At 47.1% G+C, this 24819-nt stretch overlaps 2 protein-coding genes across 3 annotated transcripts; one reads left to right on the top strand and one right to left on the bottom strand.

Moving 5' to 3' along the window:
• Positions 1-1699: 1699 nt before the first annotated feature.
• Positions 1700-12481, bottom strand: LOC118290392 (probable E3 ubiquitin-protein ligase TRIML1). 2 transcript variants are annotated; one of them, XM_035618022.2, is made up of 12 exons: positions 12364-12481; positions 5804-5889; positions 5147-5434; positions 4752-4980; positions 4276-4642; positions 4091-4186; positions 3768-4001; positions 3540-3687; positions 3425-3451; positions 3276-3340; positions 2932-3048; positions 1700-2782 (listed from the first exon to the last, which is right to left on the bottom strand). In XM_035618022.2, the coding sequence occupies exons 3-12, from the start codon at positions 5160-5162 to the stop codon at positions 2417-2419; spliced, it is 1665 nt and encodes a 554-aa protein (XP_035473915.2). In that variant the 5' UTR covers positions 5163-5434; positions 5804-5889; positions 12364-12481; the 3' UTR covers positions 1700-2416. The 2 variants fall into 2 exon arrangements, with proteins under 2 accessions (XP_035473915.2, XP_035473923.2); XM_035618030.2 differs by having other exon boundaries at positions 5804-5873; positions 12364-12420.
• Positions 12482-15044: 2563 nt separating this feature from the next.
• Positions 15045-23911, top strand: LOC118290412. The gene is made up of 22 exons (XM_035618079.1): positions 15045-15088; positions 15786-15882; positions 16721-16789; positions 16855-16887; positions 16967-17023; positions 17099-17164; positions 19172-19231; positions 19307-19366; positions 19477-19536; positions 19750-19815; positions 19906-19968; positions 20043-20102; positions 20459-20521; positions 21110-21181; positions 21425-21502; positions 21583-21636; positions 21728-21748; positions 22238-22309; positions 22391-22430; positions 22507-22552; positions 22625-23039; positions 23233-23911. Exons 2-22 carry the CDS (start codon positions 15787-15789, stop codon positions 23707-23709), a joined length of 2028 nt encoding a protein of 675 aa, XP_035473972.1. The 5' UTR covers positions 15045-15088; position 15786; the 3' UTR covers positions 23710-23911.
• The last annotated feature ends 908 nt before the right edge of the window (positions 23912-24819 follow it).

Genomic DNA, 24819 nt, shown 5'->3' with positions numbered 1-24819 from the left:
AGTCCAGAGTCAGAGTCCAGAGTCCAGAGTCAGAGTCAGAGTCCAGAGTCAGAGTCCAGAGTCCAGAGTCAGAGTCAGAGTCCAGAGTCCAGAGTCAGAGTCAGAGTCAGAGTCAGAGTCAGAGGTCAGAGGTCAGAAGTACAGAGTCAGAGTCAGAGTCCAGAGTCCAGAGTCCAGAGTCAGAGTCCAGAGTCCAGAGTCAGAGTCAGAGTCCAGAGTCAGAGTCAGAGTCAGAGTCCAGAGTCAGAGTCCAAAGTCCGAGTCCAGAGTCAGAGTCCAGAGTCAGAGTCCAGAGTCAGAGTCAGAGTCAGAGTCCAGAGTCAGAGTCCAGAGTCCAGAGTCAGAGTCAGAGGTCAGAGTCAGAGGTCAGAGGTCAGAGTACAGAGTCAGAGGTCAGAGTACAGAGTCAGAGTCAGAGGTCAGAGGTCAGAGTACAGAGTCAGAGTCAGAGTCAGAGGTCAGAGTACAGAGTCAGAGGTCAGAGTCAGAGTCAGAGTCCAGAGTACAGAGTCAGAGGTCAGAGTCAGAGTCAGAGTCCAGAGTCAGAGTTAAGAGTCCGAGGTCAGAGGTCAGAGTACAGAGTCAGAGTCAGAGGTCAGAGTACAGAGTACAGAGTACAGAGTCAGAGGTCAGAGTACAGAGTACAGAGTCAGAGGTCAGAGTACAGAGTACAGAGTACAGAGTCAGAGGTCAGAGGTCAGAGTCAGAGTCAGAGGTCAGAGTCAGAGTCAGAGTTAGGGTTAGGAGTTAAGCGTCAGAGTCAGAGTTAAGAGTCCGAGGTCAGAGGTCAGAGGTCAGAGTACAGAGTCAGAGGTCAGAGTACAGAGTACAGAGTCAGAGTACAGAGTCAGAGTACAGAGTCAGAGGTCAGAGTCAGAGTCAGAGTCAGAGTTAGGAGTGAAGAGTTAAGAGTCAGAGTCTGGGGGTCAGAGTCGGAGTACAGAGTACAGAGTCAGAGGTCAGAGTACAGAGTACAGAGTCAGAGGTCAGAGTCAGAGTCAGAGTTAGGAGTGAAGAGTTAAGAGTCAGAGTCTGGGGGTCAGAGTCGGAGTCGCACCGTTACCTTCAACTTAATCTCTCCTCCCTCTCTCTCTCTGAATCACATCACGAGCGTCACAGCTCCTCCTCCTTTACCTCCTTCTGTTCCTCCTATTCTGCTCCTTCACCTCTCTACCTGTTGCCCTCGTTAGCCTCAGACGTCACAATCTATTCATCTGCTCTTTATCAACTTTATTGAGTTATGACGACGTCACATTTCTAATATCTGCCTCTGAAGCGTCACGTCACAGCAGCTGGTTCTTTCCTCATCGCTGGATCTTCTTTCTTTTGAACCGTAGAATGCAAAAAGAAAAACACAAAAAAGTGAATGAATTAAAGTGTCAGATGAACGTGGTGGAGTCTGACGTGGATCTGAGGTCAAACAAACAGGTCGACGTTCAGTTAACGACTTTAATTCATCTGTGACGTCACCGACTGAACTCTGAAACATTCTGATCAAATAAACATTCACTTCTGATATTTGTCAAGATTCTCTGGTGAACTTTAAAGTCTTTACAACATCTGTGAGTCGAGTGATGAATAAAAACATGTCGTCACATTTCAGTGAAAGACGTTGACGACAGGAAGTTCAAAAAGGCAAAGAAAAAAAGATTTGATTGTTCAACTAAACAAAATAAAACAAATGACAGATCACTTCCCCTTCAATGTTTTATGATTTTAATTCAATGAGAATTCAAAAAAAAACCCACATTCACACATTTCTATACATTTTCTATACAAAGCTCTGATTCCTTCTCCCAACAGACCTGTTCTAATTTCAGGAGTTCTACTTGGAGCAGTTCTACCTGGATCTGTTCTACTCGGAGCAGTTGTACTTACAGCAGTTCTACTTACAGCAGTTCTACTTGTCGGAGCAGTTCTACTTACAGCAGTTCTACTTACAGCAGTTCTACTTGGAGCAGTTCTACTTACAGCAGTTCTACTTGTCGGAGCAGTTCTACTTACAGCAGTTCTACTTACAGCAGTTCTACTTGGAGCAGTTCTACTTACAGCAGTTCTACTTGTCGGAGCAGTTCTACCTGGATCTGTTCTACTCGGAGCAGTTCTACCTGGATCTGTTCTACTCGGACCTGTTCTACCTGGATCTGTTCTACTCGGACCTGTTCTACATGGAGCAGTTCTACTTGGATCTGTTCTACTCGGAGCAGTTCTACCTGGATCTGTTCTACTCTGACCTGTTCTACGTGGAGCAGTTCTACATGGAGCAGTTCTACATGGAACTGTTCTACTCTGACCTGTTCTACTCGGAGCAGTTCTACCTGGACCTGTTGCAGGTCAGCGATTAAACATCTAAACCACAATAGGTTGAAAATCTCCGTCTCTTCTCACGAATCACGTCAAACATCTGACTCGATGGTTATTTCCCTCGTGCGAGCGGGCAGATGACCAGCGGGGCGGCGTTCCTCCCGTTGTCTTGGAGACAGGGGTTGAAGTAGGGGAGGAGGGGCTCAGTGAAGGAGCAGCCGCTGAAGGTGTAGATGTGCGTCTTTGCCTCGGCGTCGTAGAAGGACACGGATCCGTCCTCGTAGTCCAGGAAGATGGCGACTCGCCGAGGGGTCTCCTGCAGGGGCAGGGGCACGGAGGGGCTGACGCAGGCGCTCAGGCTGCCGCCGTTACGCCTGCAGATCGCCCAGTAACCGCTGTCGGGACGCACCGTGATGACGCCCTTCCTGTTGATGGACTCCCGGGCTACACCCAGATCCCACTCGCTCTTATGTCCGACCTGAAACACCGAACTCAGAGTCAGAATGATGATATAAGTACATGTAATATAAATGTCCTCTGTTGAATTAACTGATACATTGCGTCTGCAGGTATTGAGATGAAGTGTTATTCATTTCGACAGCACGTCGTCACGGCCGTTACTCGTACCTCCACTTCCCAGTAGCGTCGACCACACGTGAAGCTCCGTTTCCCCAGAACACAGACGCAGGTGTCGAAGCGCTGAGGGCTGCTGGGCAGCGGCGTCCTCTGGCCGCTGACGCTCACCTGTCGACCAATGAGATCGTCGAGATTCTGATCAGATTCAGCATCAACACCAGGTCAAATGTTCTGAGCCAATAAAACATTCACAGTGTTTTTCTGAATAACTTCTGAACAAACTCCATCTGCTGCGTCATCGTCTTTAGTCTTTTTTCCTTTTCTTTATCGTCTCGACTGTTCCAAGGAGGTTTTGTAAACGTCACACTGAAGAAGAGATTAAACATCAGACGAACCTTCTTTCCGTCTGCGGACAGCAGCAGCCAGCCCGACGCCGTGTCAGGATCCAGAGTCACGTCCACTGCAGAGACAAAGAACAATGTGAGTGATCCGACGGTCCAGATGATGCAGGTGGAACCAGGCTGTGGAAGAAGACTGAACACACCTGCGTATCGACTCATCCTGTCGACCTCTGAAACAAACAGACAGAAGGAAAAGTTACTGTCATCCTTTGGTTCCCTGAACACGTCTTGACTCTGTCACTTTGGGACTTTTCTCACCTTCTGCAGACAGAACGTCGGCCGCCTCCTGACACACGCCCACCAGGCGGCCGACGGCTCGTCTCACCGTCCCGGCGCTGTGGTCGGAGCAGACGGAGACCTGGGACCAGTCTCTGCTGGGTGGGAGGGCGCCCAGCGTCTGGAAACCCTGAGGACGGGAAGACGAGGGTGTGAGCAGCTGCGGACGCGTCGATGCAGGAACGTCGGCGTGTCGGAGAGACTTCTCACCTGCAGGAGGTCGAGCGTGTTCTGAGTGAGCTCCAGGTGCTGCAGCTCGCCGCCTTTGGTCCGAAGTTCATCGAGTTCCTGCTCCAGCTCCGCGAGCAGCTGCTCCGCCTTCTGCTCGGCCTCTTCCTGCCGGCGCTCCAGCTCCTCCACCAGCTCCGCCTGCTGGCGGAGCACGGCGGCGATCAGCTTGCTGCAGACCTGAGCGCCGCTCTGCAGCTCTCGCTCTGTGACTTTCTGTTCCGAGGAACAAGGGCGAGGTCAATCTACAGATCAACACACCAACTCTTTCTGCGCCTGCGCCCACGAATCAAAGCAAAACTTACTTTGCTTAAGTCCAGTGAATTAGTGATCTCCTCCATCTTCCCCAGCCGGGCCTGGATCATCTGCACGACGTTGACCTTCGTCGCCCTCAGATGAGACTGAAACGACGAGTGGAGCGACATGAAGTTTAGGAGGTGAAGTGCTGACAGTGCACAAGAAGCAGGATTTGAAACAAAGGTCTGCTCACCTTCGTCCTCCTGCTCTCCTTCTCCAGGGGAACCACCTGGTGGTGTTGGTGCTTCCCCTCGCTGCAGCTCGCACACAGAGGCATCTGCTCCTTCTTACAGAACATCGTCAGCGGCTCGTCGTGGATTCTGCAGAGGTGCCTGCTGCTGAACGTGGCCGGGTCCGTCAGCCGGTGTCTCTGCAGCGCCGCCGCCTTCCCGTGAGGCGCCAGGTGAGTTTCACAGTAGGACGCCTGACATGCGAGGCACGACTTGACCGCCGTGGCCTTGTGTCCGAGGCAGATGTCACAGGGAACCTTGTTGGTTTCATGGCGTCGCTCCGGTGCCACCGCGTCCACTCCTCCGTCCTCTCGTGCTGCTCTGAGCGACCTTTTGAATTTGGATTCAAACATGTTAAACTGCAACTAAATTCAAACCTGTACATGTGAGTGAATGCTTCAGGGAAATGATGAAGATTCTGAGAATATTCAAAACAAACCTTTTAATGAAGTCGATGATATCAGCGAATTCCCGGTTGATCCGGAGTTCTGGACGTTTCTTGAACGTCCGTTTGCACAGCGGACATTCCCACCTGCCCCTCGAGTCCCAGTAGCCCTCGATGCAGTCGAGGCAGAAGTTGTGTCCACATACGATGGACACCGGGTCCGAGTGGACGTGCAGACAGATGCAGCACTTGAACTGCTCCTCGAACTCTTCAGGGGACATCACTGCAAAATATGAGTCAATATTAATATAAAACAAGATTCTCAAACCGTCTCGTCTACAACTTGAGTCCTTCTTCACCGGCAGACGTTGTACTTTACAATGATGAAAATACTTTCACCATCAAACACAAATGTTAAATGCATCAAAGGTTCTGTTCTGGTCTCTTACTGGTTTGTGTCGACATGTTGAACGTCCTGCGCGTCTTCGTCGTCTGAGCAGCTTCACCGTCTAGTCGCTCTTAAAGGTTTCGCCAGGGATCAGTCACTGTCCACAGAGAAGCTCCGCCCCCTTAACATTATGCCTTTCCAGTCTTTCTGGTCTTTCTGATTTGCAGATGTGGGAGTGACGGTTGTCGCGTCGCGCTCTGTGCCGAGTTCAAGAGTGGAAAACTTCTCTCCGCTGCCAACTGCGTCCGGTCAATGATCGATTGAGCAAGAGCCTCCGGGAAAATATCATCTGTGGGGAAAGTTTCATTTTAATCTGAGACGAGGGGGGAGAGGTGAAGAAGTCAAATCAAACCCATGTCAGGGAATATTTACTTATGAGTCAAAAGTATGGACAAACTACGAACATGTAGATTAAACCTAGTTTTCGTTCTTCAGGTGCGACTCATCAGAGGCTTATATAGAAATATTATTACAAAGTATTTTACAGTCATGTCCGCCTCAACATGCGTTTTGAATAAACCACACTGAAATAAAATAACCATGTGCACCGTGGTTATTATGTGTTACATAATTCTATTTATAGATAATTATACCTGCTGTCATTTAACAATGAGAAACACGAGCCAAGAAAAGAATGTGGCGACGTGATGAAACTTACAGTAACACCACTTGTCGTTGTTGTTCTCTGGAGTCAGAACATCCGGTCCCACGTGTTGCAGGACCAGCTCCTGCAGAATATTCCAACTTTCAGAAGAATACACAAAAACATCTCACGTTATGAACAAGCCCCACGTGTATTTACTGTAGTAAACTGTGTGCAAGATACACACACACACACACGTGTATGAATTATTTGATTGATTGTATGCATGTATGCACGTACATACACACACACACACCTGTATATATATACATGTATGTAAGTGTGTGTTAATGTGATTCCCTCTTAGTTTCTGTCAGACTCAAAGAACGTGAAGCAGCAGGTGAGCGCTGAATCAAGTCAAAGTTAATATCCAGCACTTATGTAATTAACTCTTTGAACTTGGTTCAGACGACTGATTTCAGCTCTGAGACGTCGTCATGATGTGTGAACGTCGTGAAGAAGAATAAAGGAACAGACGGATGTTTGATGTGGTGAATTCAAATCAATTCTCTATGATCAATAACTTGAGATGATGATTCTGAAACATGGTGGGACTGTGGACAGTAAAACAACAACTGGAATATTATTATCATTATTATTATTTTTATTATTTTAATCTGGTTTATACAGGCTGCTTAAAGAAATTAGTTCCCCAGCAGCAAAGAGAAAACCTGAGTGCAGACACGAAGCACAACACCTGAACTACTCAGAGATTTTCCCATGAATCAAATGAATCATCCAAAATTAGACCCAAGACACTTCACGACACTTGTCTCTTTGTTCAGTTCACAGTTGCTCGAGCAAAAACCTGATCAACCAGCAACACGGCAGGGTGAAAGGTGAGTCAGTCACACACACACACACACACACACACACACACACACACACACACACACACACACACACACACACACACACACACACACTTACTTGTTGGACTGATGAAGTGACTTGGTCCAAGCATGAAGCACGAACACACATAATTCAGATTCATATTTATACAGCGCTGGTGTCAAATTACTTTAGTATTTCACCTGTGAGGTCGTCACAACCTTTTGAATCCGTAGAAATTCGATGATTCAGAAAACAAAGCTTAAATTTTCCCCTACAACATAATCTCAGACTTAACCAAACAAATAAAAAAGGTCAGATGATCATGACATTTATTAATTCTTTGACTCTAACACTGTAACATTCAATCACATAACTGACCTTCACTCAGACACGCTCGACGACCTTTACGGGAAAAAGTGACAGTGATGAATCAGTTATTGTCGTCATCATGTCATTAAACATCATCAATAATTCATTGAGATCTGTTTACTTCCTACTGCTGACGGATGGACGGACGGACAGAGGCCCGTTTCGCATCTACAGTATTGTATATTTTCTCATTACAGTAGTTTATATATTTCTCATGTACAGTGTATATGTTCTCATGTACTGTATATGTTCTCATGTACTGCATATGTTCTCATGTACAGTCGTGTATATGTTCTCATGTACTGTCGTGTATATGTTCTCATGTACTGTATATGTTCTCATGTACAGTCGTGTATATGTTCTCATGTACTGTATATGTTCTCATGTACAGTCGTGTATATGTTCTCATGTACTGCATATGTTCTCATGTACAGTCGTGTATATGTTCTCATGTACAGTCGTGTATATGTTCTTATGTACTGTATATGTTCTCATGTACTGTATATGTTCTCATGTACAGTCGTGTATATGTTCTCATGTACTGTATATGTTCTCATGTACAGTCGTGTATATGTTCTCATGTACTGTATATGTTCTCATGTACAGTCGTGTATATGTTCTCATGTACAGTCGTGTATATGTTCTCATGTACTGTATATGTTCTCATGTACAGTCGTGTATATGTTCTTATGTACTGTATATGTTCTCATGTACTGTATATGTTCTCATGTACAGTCGTGTATATGTTCTCATGTACTGTATATGTTCTCATGTACAGTCGTGTATATGTTCTCATGTACTGTATATGTTCTCATGTACAGTCGTGTATATGTTCTCATGTACAGTCGTGTATATGTTCTCATGTACTGTATATGTTCTCATGTACTGTCGTGTATATGTTCTCATGTACTGTATATGTTCTCATGTACAGTCGTGTATATGTTCTCATGTACAGTTGTGTATATGTTCTCATGTACTGTATATGTTCTCATGTACAGTCGTGTATATGTTCTCATGTACTGTATATGTTCTCATGTACAGTCGTGTATATGTTCTCATGTACTGTATATGTTCTCATTATACTGTATATGTTCTCATGTACAGTCGTGTATATGTTCTCATGTACAGTCGTGTATATGTTCTCATGTACTGTATATGTTCTCATTATACTGTATATGTTCTCATGTACAGTCGTGTATATGTTCTCATGTACTGTATATGTTCTCATGTACAGTCGTGTATATGTTCTCATGTACTGTATATGTTCTCAAGTACAGTCGTGTATATGTTCTCATGTACAGTCGTGTATATGTTCTCATGTACTGTATATGTTCTCAAGTACAGTCGTGTATATGTTCTCATGTACTGTATATGTTCTCATGTACAGTCGTGTATATGTTCTCATGTACTGTATATGTTCTCATGTACAGTCGTGTATATGTTCTCATGTACTGTATATGTTCTCATTATACAGTATATGTTCTCATGTACAGTCGTGTATATGTTCTCATGTACTGTATATGTTCTCATGTACAGTCGTGTATATGTTCTCATGTACTGTATATCTTCTCATGTACAGTCGTGTATATGTTCTCATGTACTGTATATGTTCTCATGTACTGTATATGTTCTCATGTACAGTCGTGTATATGTTCTCATGTACAGTCGTGTATATGTTCTCATGTACTGTATATGTTCTTATGTACTGTATATGTTCTCATGTACAGTCGTGTATATGTTCTCATGTACTGTATATGTTCTCAAGTACAGTCGTGTATATGTTCTCATGTACTGTATATGTTCTCATGTACAGTCGTGTATATGTTCTCATGTACTGTATATGTTCTCATGTACTGTATATGTTCTCATGTACTGTATATGTTCTCAAGTACAGTCGTGTATATGTTCTCATGTACTGTATATGTTCTCATGTACAGTCGTGTATATGTTCTCATGTACTGTATATGTTCTCATGTACAGTCGTGTATATGTTCTTATGTACTGTATATGTTCTCATGTACAGTCGTGTATATGTTCTCATGTACTGTATATGTTCTCAAGTACAGTCGTGTATATGTTCTCATGTACTGTATATGTTCTCATGTACAGTCGTGTATATGTTCTCATGTACTGTATATGTTCTCATGTACTGTATATGTTCTCATGTACAGTCGTGTATATGTTCTCATGTACTGTATATGTTCTCATGTACAGTCGTGTATATGTTCTCATGTACTGTATATGTTCTCATGTACAGTCGTGTATATGTTCTCATGTACTGTATATGTTCTCATGTACAGTCGTGTATATGTTCTCATGTACAGTCGTGTATATGTTCTCATGTACAGTCGTGTATATGTTCTCATGTACAGTCGTGCGTCGAGCTGCTGACAGACTCATGCAGGATTTACCCTGAAGTGAAACTTTGTGTTCTGCTGCTGTTGGAAACAAAGAAAAGACAAAGAGCAGACACATTCCTGTGCAGGTGCTGAGACGAGTGTTGGCATGGGTCCATCACTCTGTCAGTGAGGCACAAAGTAGTTGTGTAACAGGCCCGACTGTTTGATTCCATCTGATCCTGTCCCACTGCACAGTGTGTCCTCCGACAGACGGAGCTCGACAGCTGAGCGACATGTGGTTTTAAGACTTGGAGTCGGCTGGCGAGCTCCGTCACTCTGGGGTTCTGGCGAGCTCCGTCACTCTGGGGTTCTGAAGAGCTCCGTCACTCTGGGGTTCTGGCGAGCTCCGTCACTCTGGGGTTCTGAAGAGCTCCGTCACTCTGGGGTTCTGAAGAGCTCCGTCACTCTGGGGTTCTGAAGAGCTCCGTCACTCTCGGGTTCTGACGAGCTCCGTCACTCTGGGGTTCTGAAGAGCTCCGTCACTCGAGCTCCGTCACTCTGGGGTTCTGAAGAGCTCCGTAACTCTGGGGTTCTGAAGAGCTCCGTCCAGCAGTTCTGACGAGCTCCTTCAGTCTCGGGTTCTGACGAGCTCCGTCACTCTGGGGTTCTGACGAGCTCCGTCACTCTCGGGTTCTGAAGAGCTCCGTCACTCTGGGGTTCTGAAGAGCTCCGTCCAGCAGTTCTGACGAGCTCCTTCAGTCTCGGGTTCTGACGAGCTCCGTCACTCTGGGGTTCTGACGAGCTCCTTCAGTCTCGGGTTCTGACAAGCTCCTTCAGTCTCGGGCTCTGACGAGCTCCGTCACTCTGGGGTTCTGACGAGCTCCTTCAGTCTCGGGCTCTGACGAGCTCCGTCACTCTCGGGTTCTGAAGAGCTCCGTCCAGCAGGTCTGACGAGCTCCGTCACTCTGGGGTTCTGACGAGCTCCGTCACTCTCGGGTTCTGACGAGCTCCGTCACTCTCGGGTTCTGAAGAGCTCCGTCCAGCAGTTCTGACGAGCTCCTTCAGTCTCGGGTTCTGACGAGCTCCGTCCAGCAGTTCTGACGAACTCCGTCTCGTCTCAGGTTCTGACGAACTCCGTCTCGTCTCAGGTTCTAACGAACTCCGTCTCGTCTCAGGTTCTAACGAGCTCCGTCTCGTCTCAGCTTCTAACGAACTCCGTATCGTCTCAGCTTCTAACGAACTCCGTCTCGTCTCGGGTTCTAACGAGCTCCGTCTCGTCTCAGGTTCTGACGAGCTCCGTCTCGTCTCAGCTTCTGACGAGCTCCGTCTCGTCTCAGGTTCTGACGAGCTCCCTCTCGTCTCGGGTTCTAACGAGCTCCGTCTCGTCTCAGCTTCTGACGAGCTCCGTCTCGTCTCGGGTTCTAACGAACTCCGTCTCGTCTCAGCTTCTAACGAACTCCGTCTCGTCTCAGGTTCTGACGAACTCCGTCTCGTCTCAGCTTCTAACGAACTCCGTCTCGTCTCAGGTTCTGACGAACTCCGTCTCGTCTCAGCTTCTAACGAACTCCGTCTCGTCTCAGGTTCTAACGAACTCCGTCTCGTCTCTGCTTCTAACGAACTCCGTCTCGTCTCAGGTTCTAACGAGCTCCGTCTCGTCTCAGGTTCTGACGAGCTCCGTCTCGTCTCAGGTTCTAACGAACTCCGTCTCGTCTCAGCTTCTAACGAACTCCGTCTCGTCTCAGCTTCTAACGAGCTCCGTCTCGTCTCAGGTTCTAACGAGCTCCGTCTCGTCTCAGCTTCTAACGAACTCCGTCTCGTCTCAGGTTCTAACGAACTCCGTCTCGTCTCAGGTTCTAACGAGCTCCGTCTCGTCTCAGCTTCTAACGAACTCCGTCTCGTCTCAGGTTCTAACAAACTCCGTCTCCTCTCAGGCTCTAACGAACTCCGTCTCGTCTCAGGTTCTAACGAGCTCCTTCAGTCTAACTGGCGAGTTGGCGCAGTAATATATGGCCGAAGTATGCTTGAAAAAAAAAGTTGCAAATTTAAACGACTGTCTGGCGGAAAACTGAAGCAGTGAAAAATACGTCCTTCAGCATACAATTGAACATGATTAACAAATAAAACGCTGTTGCCCTCTACTGGCTGGTGGGTGCAACTGCAACCACTACACAAATCTGTAAAAAACTAGAAAAGAAGTCGGTGGATCAAACAACTTCAAGATGTTTCTTTCTTTAAGAGGAAATATGAATCATATCATAATGTTACAAAGAACTGAAGTGTTGTGATGGACAGACAACAAGTTACAGTCAAGTGGATACATATCGTCTGGAGAATCCAGAATCAAACATCTAACGGAGACTCAGTCATCTCAGACACCAGCCAGTCACTGAACCAGGTCCTGATATGGTTTATGGTTTATTGTTTATGGTCACAATGAAAATCAGCAATTCAAGACCAAGACTATGAGACGTCGAGACCGAGTCAAAACCGAGTCAAGACCAGAACCAGACCAGTGCGAATCCAACACAACACACGCATGGAACATGTCAACCAGAGGGAGTTATCGACTTGATCTGAAAGATCTACATGATCATAAAAAGACTCAACATATAGTTCAATGGTTTTTCTTTTCTTGTCAGAATGCATCAAACAATAAGCAACAAACAAAAGACAAACCAGGAACCATCTTGGTACGCACGCACTATTGTCCACGTAGCAGCAGGTGTTCAGAAGCACCTGGTCACGTGATTGGTTGCATTCGAAGCAGAGCGACGTTAAACATCCAATCACATTAATGACATGAACAAACAAATGAGACAATGTACAAGCAGTTTATTGAAATCATTCCCTTTGAAAAGTGGTCTTGAGTCCGTCAACACTAATTATTACACATTATAATTCAGCTCATATTGAACTTTACCGCAGATTATAATTACTACAGATTCTAACTCATACTGCGGTTTTCACACTGAGACCACTGCAGCATCAAATGAACTGAGTTCAATTTAAATTTGATCAAAGTGTAAAACTCACCGAGCGACTGGCTCCTGACGCACAGGTGTCACCGGTCCACATGTCCACAGGTCCACAGTTGTCACCGGTCCACATGTCCACAGGTCCACAGTTGTCACCGGTCCACATGTCAACATGTCCACAGGTGTCACCGGTCCACATGTCCACAGGTCCACAGTTGTCACCGGTCCACATGTCCACAGGTCCACAGTTGTCACCGGTCCACATGTCCACAGGTCCACAGTTGTCACCGGTCCACATGTCAACATGTCCACAGGTGTCACCGGTCCACATGTCCACAGCTGTCACCGGTCCACATGTCAACATGTCCACAGGTGTCACCGGTCCACATGTCAACATGTCCACAGGTGTCACCGGTCCACATGTCCACAGCTGTCACCGGTCCACATGTCAACAGGTGTCACCGGTCCACATGTCCACAGGTCCACAGTTGTCACCGGTCCACATGTCCACAGCTGTCACCGGTCCACATGTCAACATGTCCACAGGTGTCACCGGTCCACATGTCAACATGTCCACAGGTGTCACCGGTCCACATGTCCACAGGTCCACAGTTGTCACCGGTCCACATGTCCACAGGTCCACAGTTGTCACCGGTCCACATGTCCACAGGTCCACAGTTGTCACCGGTCCACATGTCAACATGTCCACAGGTGTCACCGGTCCACATGTCCACAGCTGTCACCGGTCCACATGTCAACATGTCCACAGGTGTCACCGGTCCACATGTCAACATGTCCACAGGTGTCACCGGTCCACATGTCCACAGCTGTCACCGGTCCACATGTCAACAGGTGTCACCGGTCCACATGTCCACAGGTCCACAGTTGTCACCGGTCCACATGTCAACATGTCCACAGGTGTCACCGGTCCACATGTCAACATGTCCACAGATGTCACCGGTCAACATGTCAACATGTCCACAGATGTCACCAGTCCACATGTCAACATGTCCACAGATGTCACCGGTCAACATGTCCACAGCTGTCACCGGTCCACAGCTGTCACCGGTCCACATGTCCACAGCTGTCACCGGTCCACATGTCCACAGCTGTCACCGGTCCACATGTCCGCAGGTGTCACATGTCCGCATGTGTCACCGGTCCACATGTCAACATGTCCACAGATGTCACCGGTCAACATGTCCACAGCTGTCACCGGTCCACATGTCAACAGGTGTCACCGGTCCACATGTCAACATGTCCACAGGTGTCACCGGTCCACATGTCCACAGATGTCACCGGTCAACATGTCCACAGATGTCACCAGTCCACATGTCAACATGTCCACATATGTCACCGGTCAACATGTCCACAGCTGTCACCGGTCCACATGTCCACAGATGTCACCGGTCAACATGTCAACAGATGTCACCGGTCCACATGTCAACATGTCCACAGATGTCACCGGTCAACATGTCCACAGCTGTCACCGGTCCACAGCTGTCACCGGTCCACATGTCCACAGATGTCACCGGTCAACATGTCAACATGTCCACAGGTGTCACCGGTCCACATGTCAACATGTCCACAGGTGTCACCGGTCCACATGTCCACAGATGTCACCGGTCAACATGTCAACATGTCCACAGATGTCACCAGTCCACATGTCAACATGTCCACATATGTCACCGGTCAACATGTCCACAGCTGTCACCGGTCCACATGTCCACAGATGTCACCGGTCAACAGATGTCACCGGTCCACATGTCAACATGTCCACAGATGTCACCGGTCAACATGTCCACAGCTGTCACCGGTCCACATGTCCACAGCTGTCACCGGTCCACATGTCCACAGCTGTCACCGGTCCACATGTCAACATGTCCACATATGTCACCGGTCCACATGTCCACAGCTGTCACCGGTCCACATGTCCGCAGGTGTCACCGGTCAACATGTCCACAGCTGTCACCGGTCCACAGCTGTCACCGGTCCACATGTCCGCAGGTGTCACCGTCCTACCTGACCGGTACAGACCCTCTGACCAGTCGTTCATCTCCACCTGTCCCACATGTCTGATACACGGCTGGTCCCCGCGTGTTGATCCGTTCGGTGCGGTTGAACTTTTACCTGGAAGAGGCGGGACCTATTTCCTTCCTCCAATCACACATCTGCATGGCCTGACCACACCAATGAGAATCAAGCACCGACAAAAACATTCCGACAGAAACATTTTTCACAATAAAGGATTTATATATATAGATAAGACGACAGAAACAAGACAGAGAGACAGAGACAGAGAGACAGACAGCATGTTGAGGGTATCAGTCAGAACAGCTCAATGTATAATGTATACTGTAGGAATTTTAAGGAATATGTTATTTATTGTTGTAATATATTTTACTTTGAAAATCATCTGTTGATGAAGTTCCCTCTTCCTTCAACTTGACTCTTCGACCGTAAATTATCACCAACGGAAGCTGAAAGTGTCACAAAGCATCAGAAGGAGGCTTCCATACATTTTTGATTCGAACCATCTGTAAAACATGGTTTATTAATATCCAATAAACAGCTTGATGAGCAGCTGAAGCTCGAGTTTCAAAGAACTGAAAGAGTCAAGAAGTCGGAACAGAGAAGAGCGTCAATATAAACACGCGACGAGGCCACGCCCCCGTACAGGTGTCAAGGGTGATGTACATGAAGACGCTGTGAGGGCGTGGCCCGAGCCCTGACCCCTGACCTCCAGGCCCCGCCCCCTGCCGCGGTCCGACCGGTCGAACCAGGTGAAGAGAAGCTGCTTCGGTCCGTCACATTCATCAACACGAGATAAACGACTTTTACTGTAACACTTTATCTGTCGTGTGTTCGACTCTGAGGTGAGCGCGCGCACACACACACACACACACACACACACACACACACACACTCACACTCACACACACACACACACTCACACACACTCACACACACTTACTCACACTCACACACACACACACACACACTCACACACCGATGCCGTGTCACAAAGTGTGACTTGTTTTACCAGACCTCGTCCACGTTTGTGCAGATTTAAAAGTCTTTTCTCTCTGTGTGACTCGCTCTCGGTCGGAGGCGACTTCAGAAGATGTTGAACTCTTCCGTCCGACACGTTCTTCACTTCGTCTCAGTGACGACTCACAGAAACTCTCTTGTTCCAACACAGTTGGACTTTCATCGTGATCTTCCTCCGCGTGATGCATCAAATACAGTGAAAAAATTCAGACGAACTTGACATATGAAGGATGCGAGTGAAGCCGATTTCACCAGTATGACCTACGTTTTCACAAAACATTGAATACAAGTGTACAAGTACACGTTGTATCTTAAATCCACAAATATTTGAACTAAGTTTGGTGTAAGTGTAAGCAGCTGTTGACCGACTTGAAACATGATGTTCATTAGATCATGTTCGCTCTTCACCACCTCATATTTGTATTTCAGCATGAACATGTTCAGAAGAGATAAAGGCTCCGCAGCCCAGACTCCGTTGGTCCCGCCTAGACCTGGACCCGGACCTGGACCTGGACCTGGACAGCAGGTACAGTGGTACAGTCGTATAGTGGTACAGTGGTACAGTCGTATATTGGTACAGTGGTACAGTCGTATAGTGGTACAGTGGTACAGTCGTACACTGGTACAGTCGTATAGTGGTACAGTCGTACAGTGGTACAGTCGTATAGTGGTACAGTCATACAGTGGTACAGTCGTATAGCGGTACAGTCGTATAGAGGTACAGTCGTATAGAGGTACAGTCGTATAGTGGTACAGTCGTACAGTGGTACAGTTGTACAGTGGTACAGTCATACAGTGGTACAGTCGTATAGTGGTACAGTCGTATAGAGGTACAGTCGTATAGAGGTACAGTCGTATAGTGGTACAGTCGTATAGTGGTACAGTCGTACAGTGGTACAGTTGTACAGTGGTACAGTCATACAGTGGTACAGTCGTATAGTGGTACAGTCATACAGTGGTACAGTCGTATAGCGGTACAGTCGTATAGAGGTACAGTCGTATAGAGGTACAGTCGTATAGTGGTACAGTCGTATAGTGGTACAGTCGTACAGTGGTACAGTTGTACAGTGGTACAGTCATACAGTGGTACAGTCGTATAGTGGTACAGTCGTATAGTGGTACAGTCGTACAGTGGTACAGTTGTACAGTGGTACAGTCATACAGTGGTACAGTCGTATAGTGGTACAGTCGTATAGAGGTACAGTCGTATAGTGGTATAGTCATACACTGGTACAGTCGTATAGTGGTACAGTGGCACAGTCATACACTGGTACAGTCGTACAGTCGTATAGTGGGACAGTTGTATAGTGGTACAGTCGTAGTCATTGTATTTCAGTGTTTGTGACGTCACCGTTATCAATCAGCAGGAGCCGGACGATCCTATTGAAGAGGCAGGAGGAGGAGGAGGAGGAGGAAGGACCAAGGCCTCGCAGGTAAATGTTCTCACCTGTAAACACATTGTTTCTGCCACAGTCACTGACGTCATCATGTGTTGTAGAAAAACAACAACGAACTGAACGCAAAGACCAAGGTGAGAACCAACATGACGCAGTGTTTATGAGTAATTATCTTGAATATATTGAATCATCCTGAGTGTGTGTGACCTTCAGAGGACCGGACTGATGGGAGCGATGCAGCAGGTCAACCCCTTCAGGTCCACCTCACAGGTACAAGCAGTCGGACAAACAGTTGTTCAGCTCCTCATATGAAATCATTTGTTTAACATCAGAACTTTTCTTCAGGTTCCGTCCAGAGTCGACGATGCTCCGACGTCAGAGTCACGAGAACAAGGATCTGACTCCACACAGGTGAGAGGACAAATGATCTCACTCCACATGTGAGGACAGAAAGTCTGACTCCACATGTGAGGACAGAAGGTCTGACTCCACATGTGAGGAAAGAAGGTCTGACTCCACACAGGTGAGAGGACAGAAGGTCTGACTCCACATGTGAGAGGACAGAAAGTCTGACTCCACATGTGAGGACAGAAGGTCTGACTCCACATGAAGACAGAAGGTCTGACTCCACATGTGAGGACAGAAGGTCTGACTCCACATGTGAGGACAGAAGGTCTGACTCCACATGAAGACAGAAGGTCTGACTCCACATGAGGACAGAAGGTCTGACTCCACATGTGAGGACAGAAAGTCTGACTCCACATGTGAGGACAGAAGGTCTGACTCCACATGAAGACAGAAGGTCTGACTCCACATGTGAGGACAGAAGGTCTGACTCCACATGTGAGGACAGAAGGTCTGACTCCCCATGAGGACAGAAGGTCTGACTCCACATGAGGACAGAAGGTCTGACTCCACATGAAGACAGAAGGTCTGACTCCACATGTGAGGACAGAAGGTCTGACTCCCCATGAGGACAGAAGGTCTGACTCCACATGTGAGGACAGAAGGTCTGACTCCACATGAAGACAGAAGGTCTGACTCCACATGTGAGGACAGAAGGTCTGACTCCCCATGAGGACAGAAGGTCTGACTCCACATGAGGACAGAAGGTCTGACTCCACATGTGAGGACAGAAGGTCTGACTCCACATGAAGACAGAAGGTCTGACTCCACATGTGAGGACAGAAAGTCTGACTCCACATGTGAGGACAGAAGGTCTGACTCCACATGAGGACAGAAGGTCTGACTCCACATGTGAGGACAGAAGGTCTGACTCCCCATGAGGACAGAAGGTCTGACTCCACATGAGGACAGAAGGTCTGACTCCACATGAGGACAGAGAGGACAGAAGGTCTGACTCCACATGTGAGGACAGAAGGTCTGACTCCACATGTGAGGACAGAAGGTCTGACTCCACATGTGAGGACAGAAGGTCTGACTCCACATGTGAGGACAGAAGGTCTGACTCCCCATGAGGACAGAAGGTCTGACTCCACATGTGAGGACAGAAGGTCTGACTCCACATGAGGACAGAAGGTCTGACTCCACATGTGAGGACAGAAGGTCTGACTCCACATGTGAGGACAGAAGGTCTGACTCCACATGAGGACAGAAGGTCTGACTCCACATGTGAGGACAGAAGGTCTGACTCCACATGAGGACAGAAGGTCTGACTCCACATGTGAGGACAGAAGGTCTGACTCCACATGTGAGGACAGAAGGTCTGACTCCACATGTGAGGACAGAAGGTCTGACTCCACATGAGGACAGAAGGTCTGACTCCACATGTGAGGACAGAAGGTCTGACTCCACATGTGAGGACAGAAGGTCTGACTCCACATGAGGACAGAAGGTCTGACTCCACATGTGAGGACAGAAGGTCTGACTCCACATGTGAGGACAGAAGGTCTGACTCCACATGTGAGGACAGAAGGTTTGACTCCACATGTGAGGACAGAAGGTCTGACTCCACATGTGAGGACAGAAGGTCTGACTCCACATGTGAGGACAGAAGGTCTGACTCCACATGTGAGGACAGAAGGTTTGACTCCACATGTGAGGACAGAAGGTCTGACTCCACATGAGGACAGAAGGTCTGACTCCACATGTGAGGACAGAAGGTCTGACTCCACATGTGAGGACAGAAGGTCTGACTCCACATGTGAGGATAGAAGGTCTGACTCCACATGTGAGGACAGAAGGTCTGACTCCACATGAGGACAGAAGGTCTGACTCCACATGTGAGGACAGAAGGTCTGACTCCACATGTGAGGACAGAAGGTCTGACTCCACATGTGAGGACAGAAGGTCTGACTCCACATGAGGACAGAAGGTCTGACTCCACATGTGAGGACAGAAGGTCTGACTCCACATGTGAGAGGAGTTAAAGTAAAGATTTGTGTTTGTGTGTTTCAGAGGCCAGGTGTGTTGAAGGGGGTCATGCAGAAGGTCAACCCGTTCAGGTCGACCCCCCAGGTGACCTCCGCAGCGTCTCCGTGTCACAGTGGTTATTATGGGATGTGTCAGACACTCACCTGGTTTCTCTCACAGGTTCTTAAAGCTGCGTCTTCAGAGTCTCTGGACCAGGAACGAGCTTCAGACTTGACGCAGGTGAATGAACACATTTACACTTACAGAACTGTGTAATTATTATTATTAACACATGAACACAATATCTTTGAATATATATACAGTATATTGAGCCTGTGCTGTTGTTCCAGAGCCCCGGCGTGTTGAGAGGAGTCATGCAGAAGGTCAACCCCTTCAAGTCGTCCACTCAGGTGCTGATTCTGTCAAATCAACAAGAGGAAAGAAATGATTCTAAAAGATATAAACTGTGGAGCTGAGTGTCACTACTGTACATGAATATTCTGCTCAGATTTTAGTCCCCTGGAACACAAGTTTCGTACAGACGGATGTTTTCATGTGGATAAAATGAGAAGTTTGACTTTTCGGGCATTAAAAGAGTTTTATTTAAATGTTTTCCTCTGCAGGTGAAGACCGATCCTCCAGACGATCATTCACCACAAGAGACTGGAGGAGAACTTCAGACCAAACAGGTCCATTGTTTAATCCACTGATCTAAAAACCAAACATCATATTTCATTGGTTATTGAGATAAATTGACAGTTGATGTTTATCTCATGTAGAATCCAGGGATGATCTCAGGAATGATGCACAAAGTGAACCCGTTCAAATCCTCACAGCCGAAGGTTTGAACGCTGATGATTTATTCAAATCTCTGCAAGCGTTTTTCAGATTCTCACTTTTTCTGTCTTGTTTCCAGGAAACACGACTTCCACACGACGACCTTTCCTCCAGCGGCGGAGGCTTCACGGAGAAGCAGGTACTGAGTCACGGAGCCCGTCGGTGCTCATCGGATCCATTCATGTAGTGAGACACTGGGCTGTCGCTAGTTCAGTTATTATCACAAGTTATGATTCTGCCCTGTAATTCTCCCTGCTGCCAGCAGGTGGAGCCAAAGACTGACTCGTCCTTACTAATCACTGTTCACTTCCTGTTCACGCCCTGCTGCTACAACTGTCACATGATCCAGTGGAAGTTCCCCTCAGCATCAACAATGTCTATTTATCTTCACCTAAAAACGTTGCATTGTGGGATTGACGGCAGAAATCATGTCACTTCCTACGTTCGGGGATTATTGTTGTTATTAATAAGAATGTGACAAACGTGTTTGTGCAGACTCCAGGGACGTTCAGAGGGATGATGCAGAAAGTGAATGTCTTCAGCCCGTCTCACTCACAGGTACATGATGAAGTGTTGCATGAAGCTGCAGCAGTTAATCCATTAGTAAATGAATCACCAACTATTTTGATAATCCATTAATCGGTTCAAGTAGTTTTTATGGAAAAAAAGACAAACTTCGATTATTTCAGCTTCTTAAATGTGAATATGTTCTTGTTTCTTTGCTCCTCTGTGACAATGAACTATATATATTTGGTGTGTGGACAAAACAAAACATAATGTTGGAGTTTTAAGAAACACGATTGACATCTTTCACCATTTTATGAACCAAACAACTAATCGATTAATCCATAAATAATCAACAGATTAATAGATTATGAAAATAATGGTTAGTTGCAGCGCTGGAGCAAAGTCCGACATCTTAATACTCATGGTTTAGTTGATACAAGCTCCAGTGGACAAGTCAGACTCCTCGTGCCCGACACACCTGTGGAAGATTCAAGGACTTTTTTCCCCCCCCTTGTCTAAACATTTTGAGTTGATGTAATTTTATCGTCACGACGTTGCCGGTAACTTCAGAACTCAGAGCTGATAACATCTGTTCCTCATTCTCAGGCCGAGTCGCTCTGATTGGTTGTTTCTCCTCAGGGAGGGGGAGCTCTTCACAGTGAGATCTCGTCCAGCGCCGAGAGCCTGGACGACGGCAGCATACAGAGACACGTGAGACATGAATCTGATGAACAAAACATAATGTCCATCAGGAGCATTTTAATAGTTATTAACTGTGTGTTTGGTTTTACTGCTGCGAAGGGACAGACGAACCTCGGAGGTAAAACCTGTCGTCGGATCACAAACAGATTCTGGAAGATTATTGTTTCTCACTGAGGAATAAAATAAGACAGTAACAGTTAAGATCGTTGAAATGTGACGCTGTCGTAGTAAAGCTAACTTTCACCTCTTCAGACCGTTTGGTATGTCGACGGCGACACCAGTTGTGAGGTCAAAGGTCAGCCAGTGGAGGCGCCAAAGAAACGAACGATGGTTTGTGACTGAATATAACTTATTAAACACATCTACATGTTCAGTTGAAGTAATAATAACAACTGATCATCTTTGTACAGACGTTCAGGATGAAGAGGATTCTGCCCAGTGGCTTGTTTGGATCTGGAACAAAGGTCAAAAACTGTTTCTGCTCTGGAAGGAAAATATTCTCTTGTGTATTTTTAATTATGTATCTTAGTAATTTAGTTTTGTTTGGTTCCACAGGACACGCTGGCGTCGCCTCAGGTGAGTAGAGAAGGAAACTTCAGCTGTAAAACAGAAGAACACGGGAACAATGAGTAAAATGACTTGAAATACAGATGTTTTTCTTCTTCACTTCCTGTTGGCTCAAATTACAAGAGACACATTATTCTCACAGAACAGGAATGTTCCCTCCATCTTCAAATTACAGGTGTCCGAGCCGGAGCTCATTCGATTTACTGCTTCTAAGGAAAATTAAACCACGTGATGTTCATGAAGAGGCAGGATCGCTTCCTGGTTGTAGTTCTGCAGGATCGCTTCCTGGTTGTAGTTATGCAGGATCACTTCCTGGTTGTAGTTCTGCAGGATCGCTTCTTGGTTGTAGTTCTCCTGATTTGAACCGGTGACCTCCTCGATCAGATCGAGTCACGTGCTGCCGACGGGTTTTATCAAGGTCAATAAAGACGATGGCGGTCGTGTAGTGAAACACGAAGGTTGATGTGTCACCGTGTGTGTGGCTCCTCCCTGTTCCAGCAGGCTGTTGAAGTTCAGACTCTCCACTTGGCTGAAGTTCCCGGTGAAGGAACCGTCCTGGATCCTCTGGACGTACGGACACTCTCATTGTTTCACATCATGTGCTGCTCGGTGTGTTTGAATCTCACGTACTGACGAACTGTTGGTTTGCAGGACGAGGACGGGCTCCTGGCCTGGTGGAGGACGGTCGAAGGTGAGAACCACGTTCAGTGTTCTGAGTCACACGTCCTGTTTCACAGTGGAAACATGTAGTTGTGTTTCTGTGACAGGGTGGGACGATTGGAGCGGAGCCAACGAGAACGAGGAAGCTGAAGAGTAAGTCAACCTCAGAGAGGTTGTAGAATTGGTCCAGATACGCTTAGTCACGGCTCCTCCTCGTCTCCTCAGAGTGGTGGAACAAGCAGCGGACCGCGTCTTCATGGCGGCTCGTCTCTTCGTTCGCTTCTTCAACCAGCGAGGAGCTTCGCTGCAGCAGCGCGTCCTGGAGCTGCTGGCGTTGGCCGACGCAGCCGACAACTTTCACAAGAAGACGGTCACGGCCAGCGTCGGCGGCGGGGTGGCCAGCATCGCGGGGTCGGTCACCACCATCACCGGGCTCATTCTGGCGCCCTTCACGGCAGGAACCTCCCTCATCGTCACGGCCGTAGGCATTGGCGTGGCAACGGCAGGCGGGCTGGCGTCGGCGTCGGCCAACATCACGGACACGGTCCACTCGAAGACGGACCGCAAGAAGGTGGAGGCCATGATCCAGCAGTACGAGGAGGAGATGAAGGACATCAGGGAGTGTCTGGAGTTCCTGCAGGTGAGAAGATAATCTGACAAGATTAGATTTGTTCAGTTCACATTGTCCAGATTACAAAACGACACCAGTACATTTAAAACAATAACAGCTTCTATAAGTTATTCTAACAGCTGTCTGAAGTGATCATCACTGTTGTTTGGCCTGACTCTTTGCGAAGCGTCGATGTGAAGGTTGACACTTTCTCCTCCGACAGGACGGGATGGAGACGCTGGAGGAATGGGACTTTGAGAAGTACGCCGAGAGCATCTCGCAGAAGCACCTGAACCAGAACGTCAAGCACGTCATGAAGGAAGGCGGCCGCGCCGGCAAGGCGCTGGTGATCAACACGGAGAGCCTGATCAGCACCGTCCAGGTCCTGGGTGTAGCGGGCGGCGCCGCTAAAGCCGCCCAGGTGATGAGCATCACCACGGGGGTGATGGCCGGTCTCTTCCTGGCGCTCGACGTCTTCTTCCTGGCGAAGGATTCCATGGAGCTAAGGAGCGGCGCCAAGACAGATTTCGCCGCCAAAATCCGTGAAGTTTGTAAGGACCTGCAGGACGGGCTGCTCCAGCTGAACACCGTCAAGGAGCAGCTGCAGAGAACCATGGACGGGATCGAGGTGGAGGTGGAGGAGGAGGACGAAGAGCAGCTGAAGTCGGATCTGAAGAAACTTGTGGAGCTTGAAGAATAAAAAACAGAAACAATGACGTTTCAGAAGTTATTGGCTTTGAAGTTTTGGAAGTTAGATGTTACAATGACAATTTCAAGTAGCTGCTTCATAGGAATTTATTTTAAGTATTTATGAATTAAAGTAGTCATTTTAATTATTATTAAAGCACAAGTTAGCACATTGTCACTGTGATCATTTCTTTAATAAAAGTGTTTGAAGATTATATCTTTGTCCATCAGTTGTGAAAAACTGGAAGTTAAAAACATGGAACAACAACCTCTTGTGACCTTTCATCTGTCCAGTCCAGTACATAGTCATTACTGAAGCATATCAAACGTGTAGTACGAAGTACTTGTGCAGGTTACAGATCATAACTACAATCTGTAAATGTTCCTTGTTCAGAATCACTGACACTCAGCAGCCCTGAGATAATCTCACCTCCTGGTCCTCTATAAGAACATGAACACACACACACACACACACACACACCGTTTGTTGGATCAACTCTCTCTCTCTCTCTCTATATATATACAACTGTGGGGTGTGGAGGGACTGTTGGATCAACTGTGTCCACACCGCACAGAATTGAATAAACTTCCTAGTGGAGAGAAACAACCACAGTACTGATGGACTGTGCTATAAGAACATATGATATCATGCTCCATTATACTTATCTTTGATAATGTATTGGGCCACAAATCACTTGTAATAATAATAATAATAACAATATCATGAGATAATTATGCACTTTACGTCCGTCTGCAGCCGTGCAGACGGACGTAAAGTGCATAATTATGAAATGATCATCTACCGACAAACAAACAAACAAACCAGCAAAGACACGACCTCACAATGTACGGTTGAGTCTTCAGATTACGTTTAATGTCTGTTGAGATGTGGAGCTACAGGAGGTTATTGCGCTGCTGTGTCACACACACACACCCTGTTTAAAGGTCATACTTTGATAAAATAATTCCAACATTTATTTTGTCAACTTCAAATATTGGACAATGTATAATAATATTTAATACTAATGTCACATGGGCGTGTGTTGAGTTCAGGATCAACATCCCTCTGGTCTGTGACAAGACGGATGTGGTTGTTTAATCTGTTGACTCTACTCAGCAGGTG

Source organism: Scophthalmus maximus, chromosome 12, assembly GCF_022379125.1.
Source record: "Scophthalmus maximus strain ysfricsl-2021 chromosome 12, ASM2237912v1, whole genome shotgun sequence".
NCBI classification, from domain to species: Eukaryota; Metazoa; Chordata; class Actinopteri; order Pleuronectiformes; family Scophthalmidae; genus Scophthalmus; species Scophthalmus maximus.
Note: the sequence above shows the minus strand (reverse complement) of the source record. Positions and strands in the feature narration are given on the sequence as shown.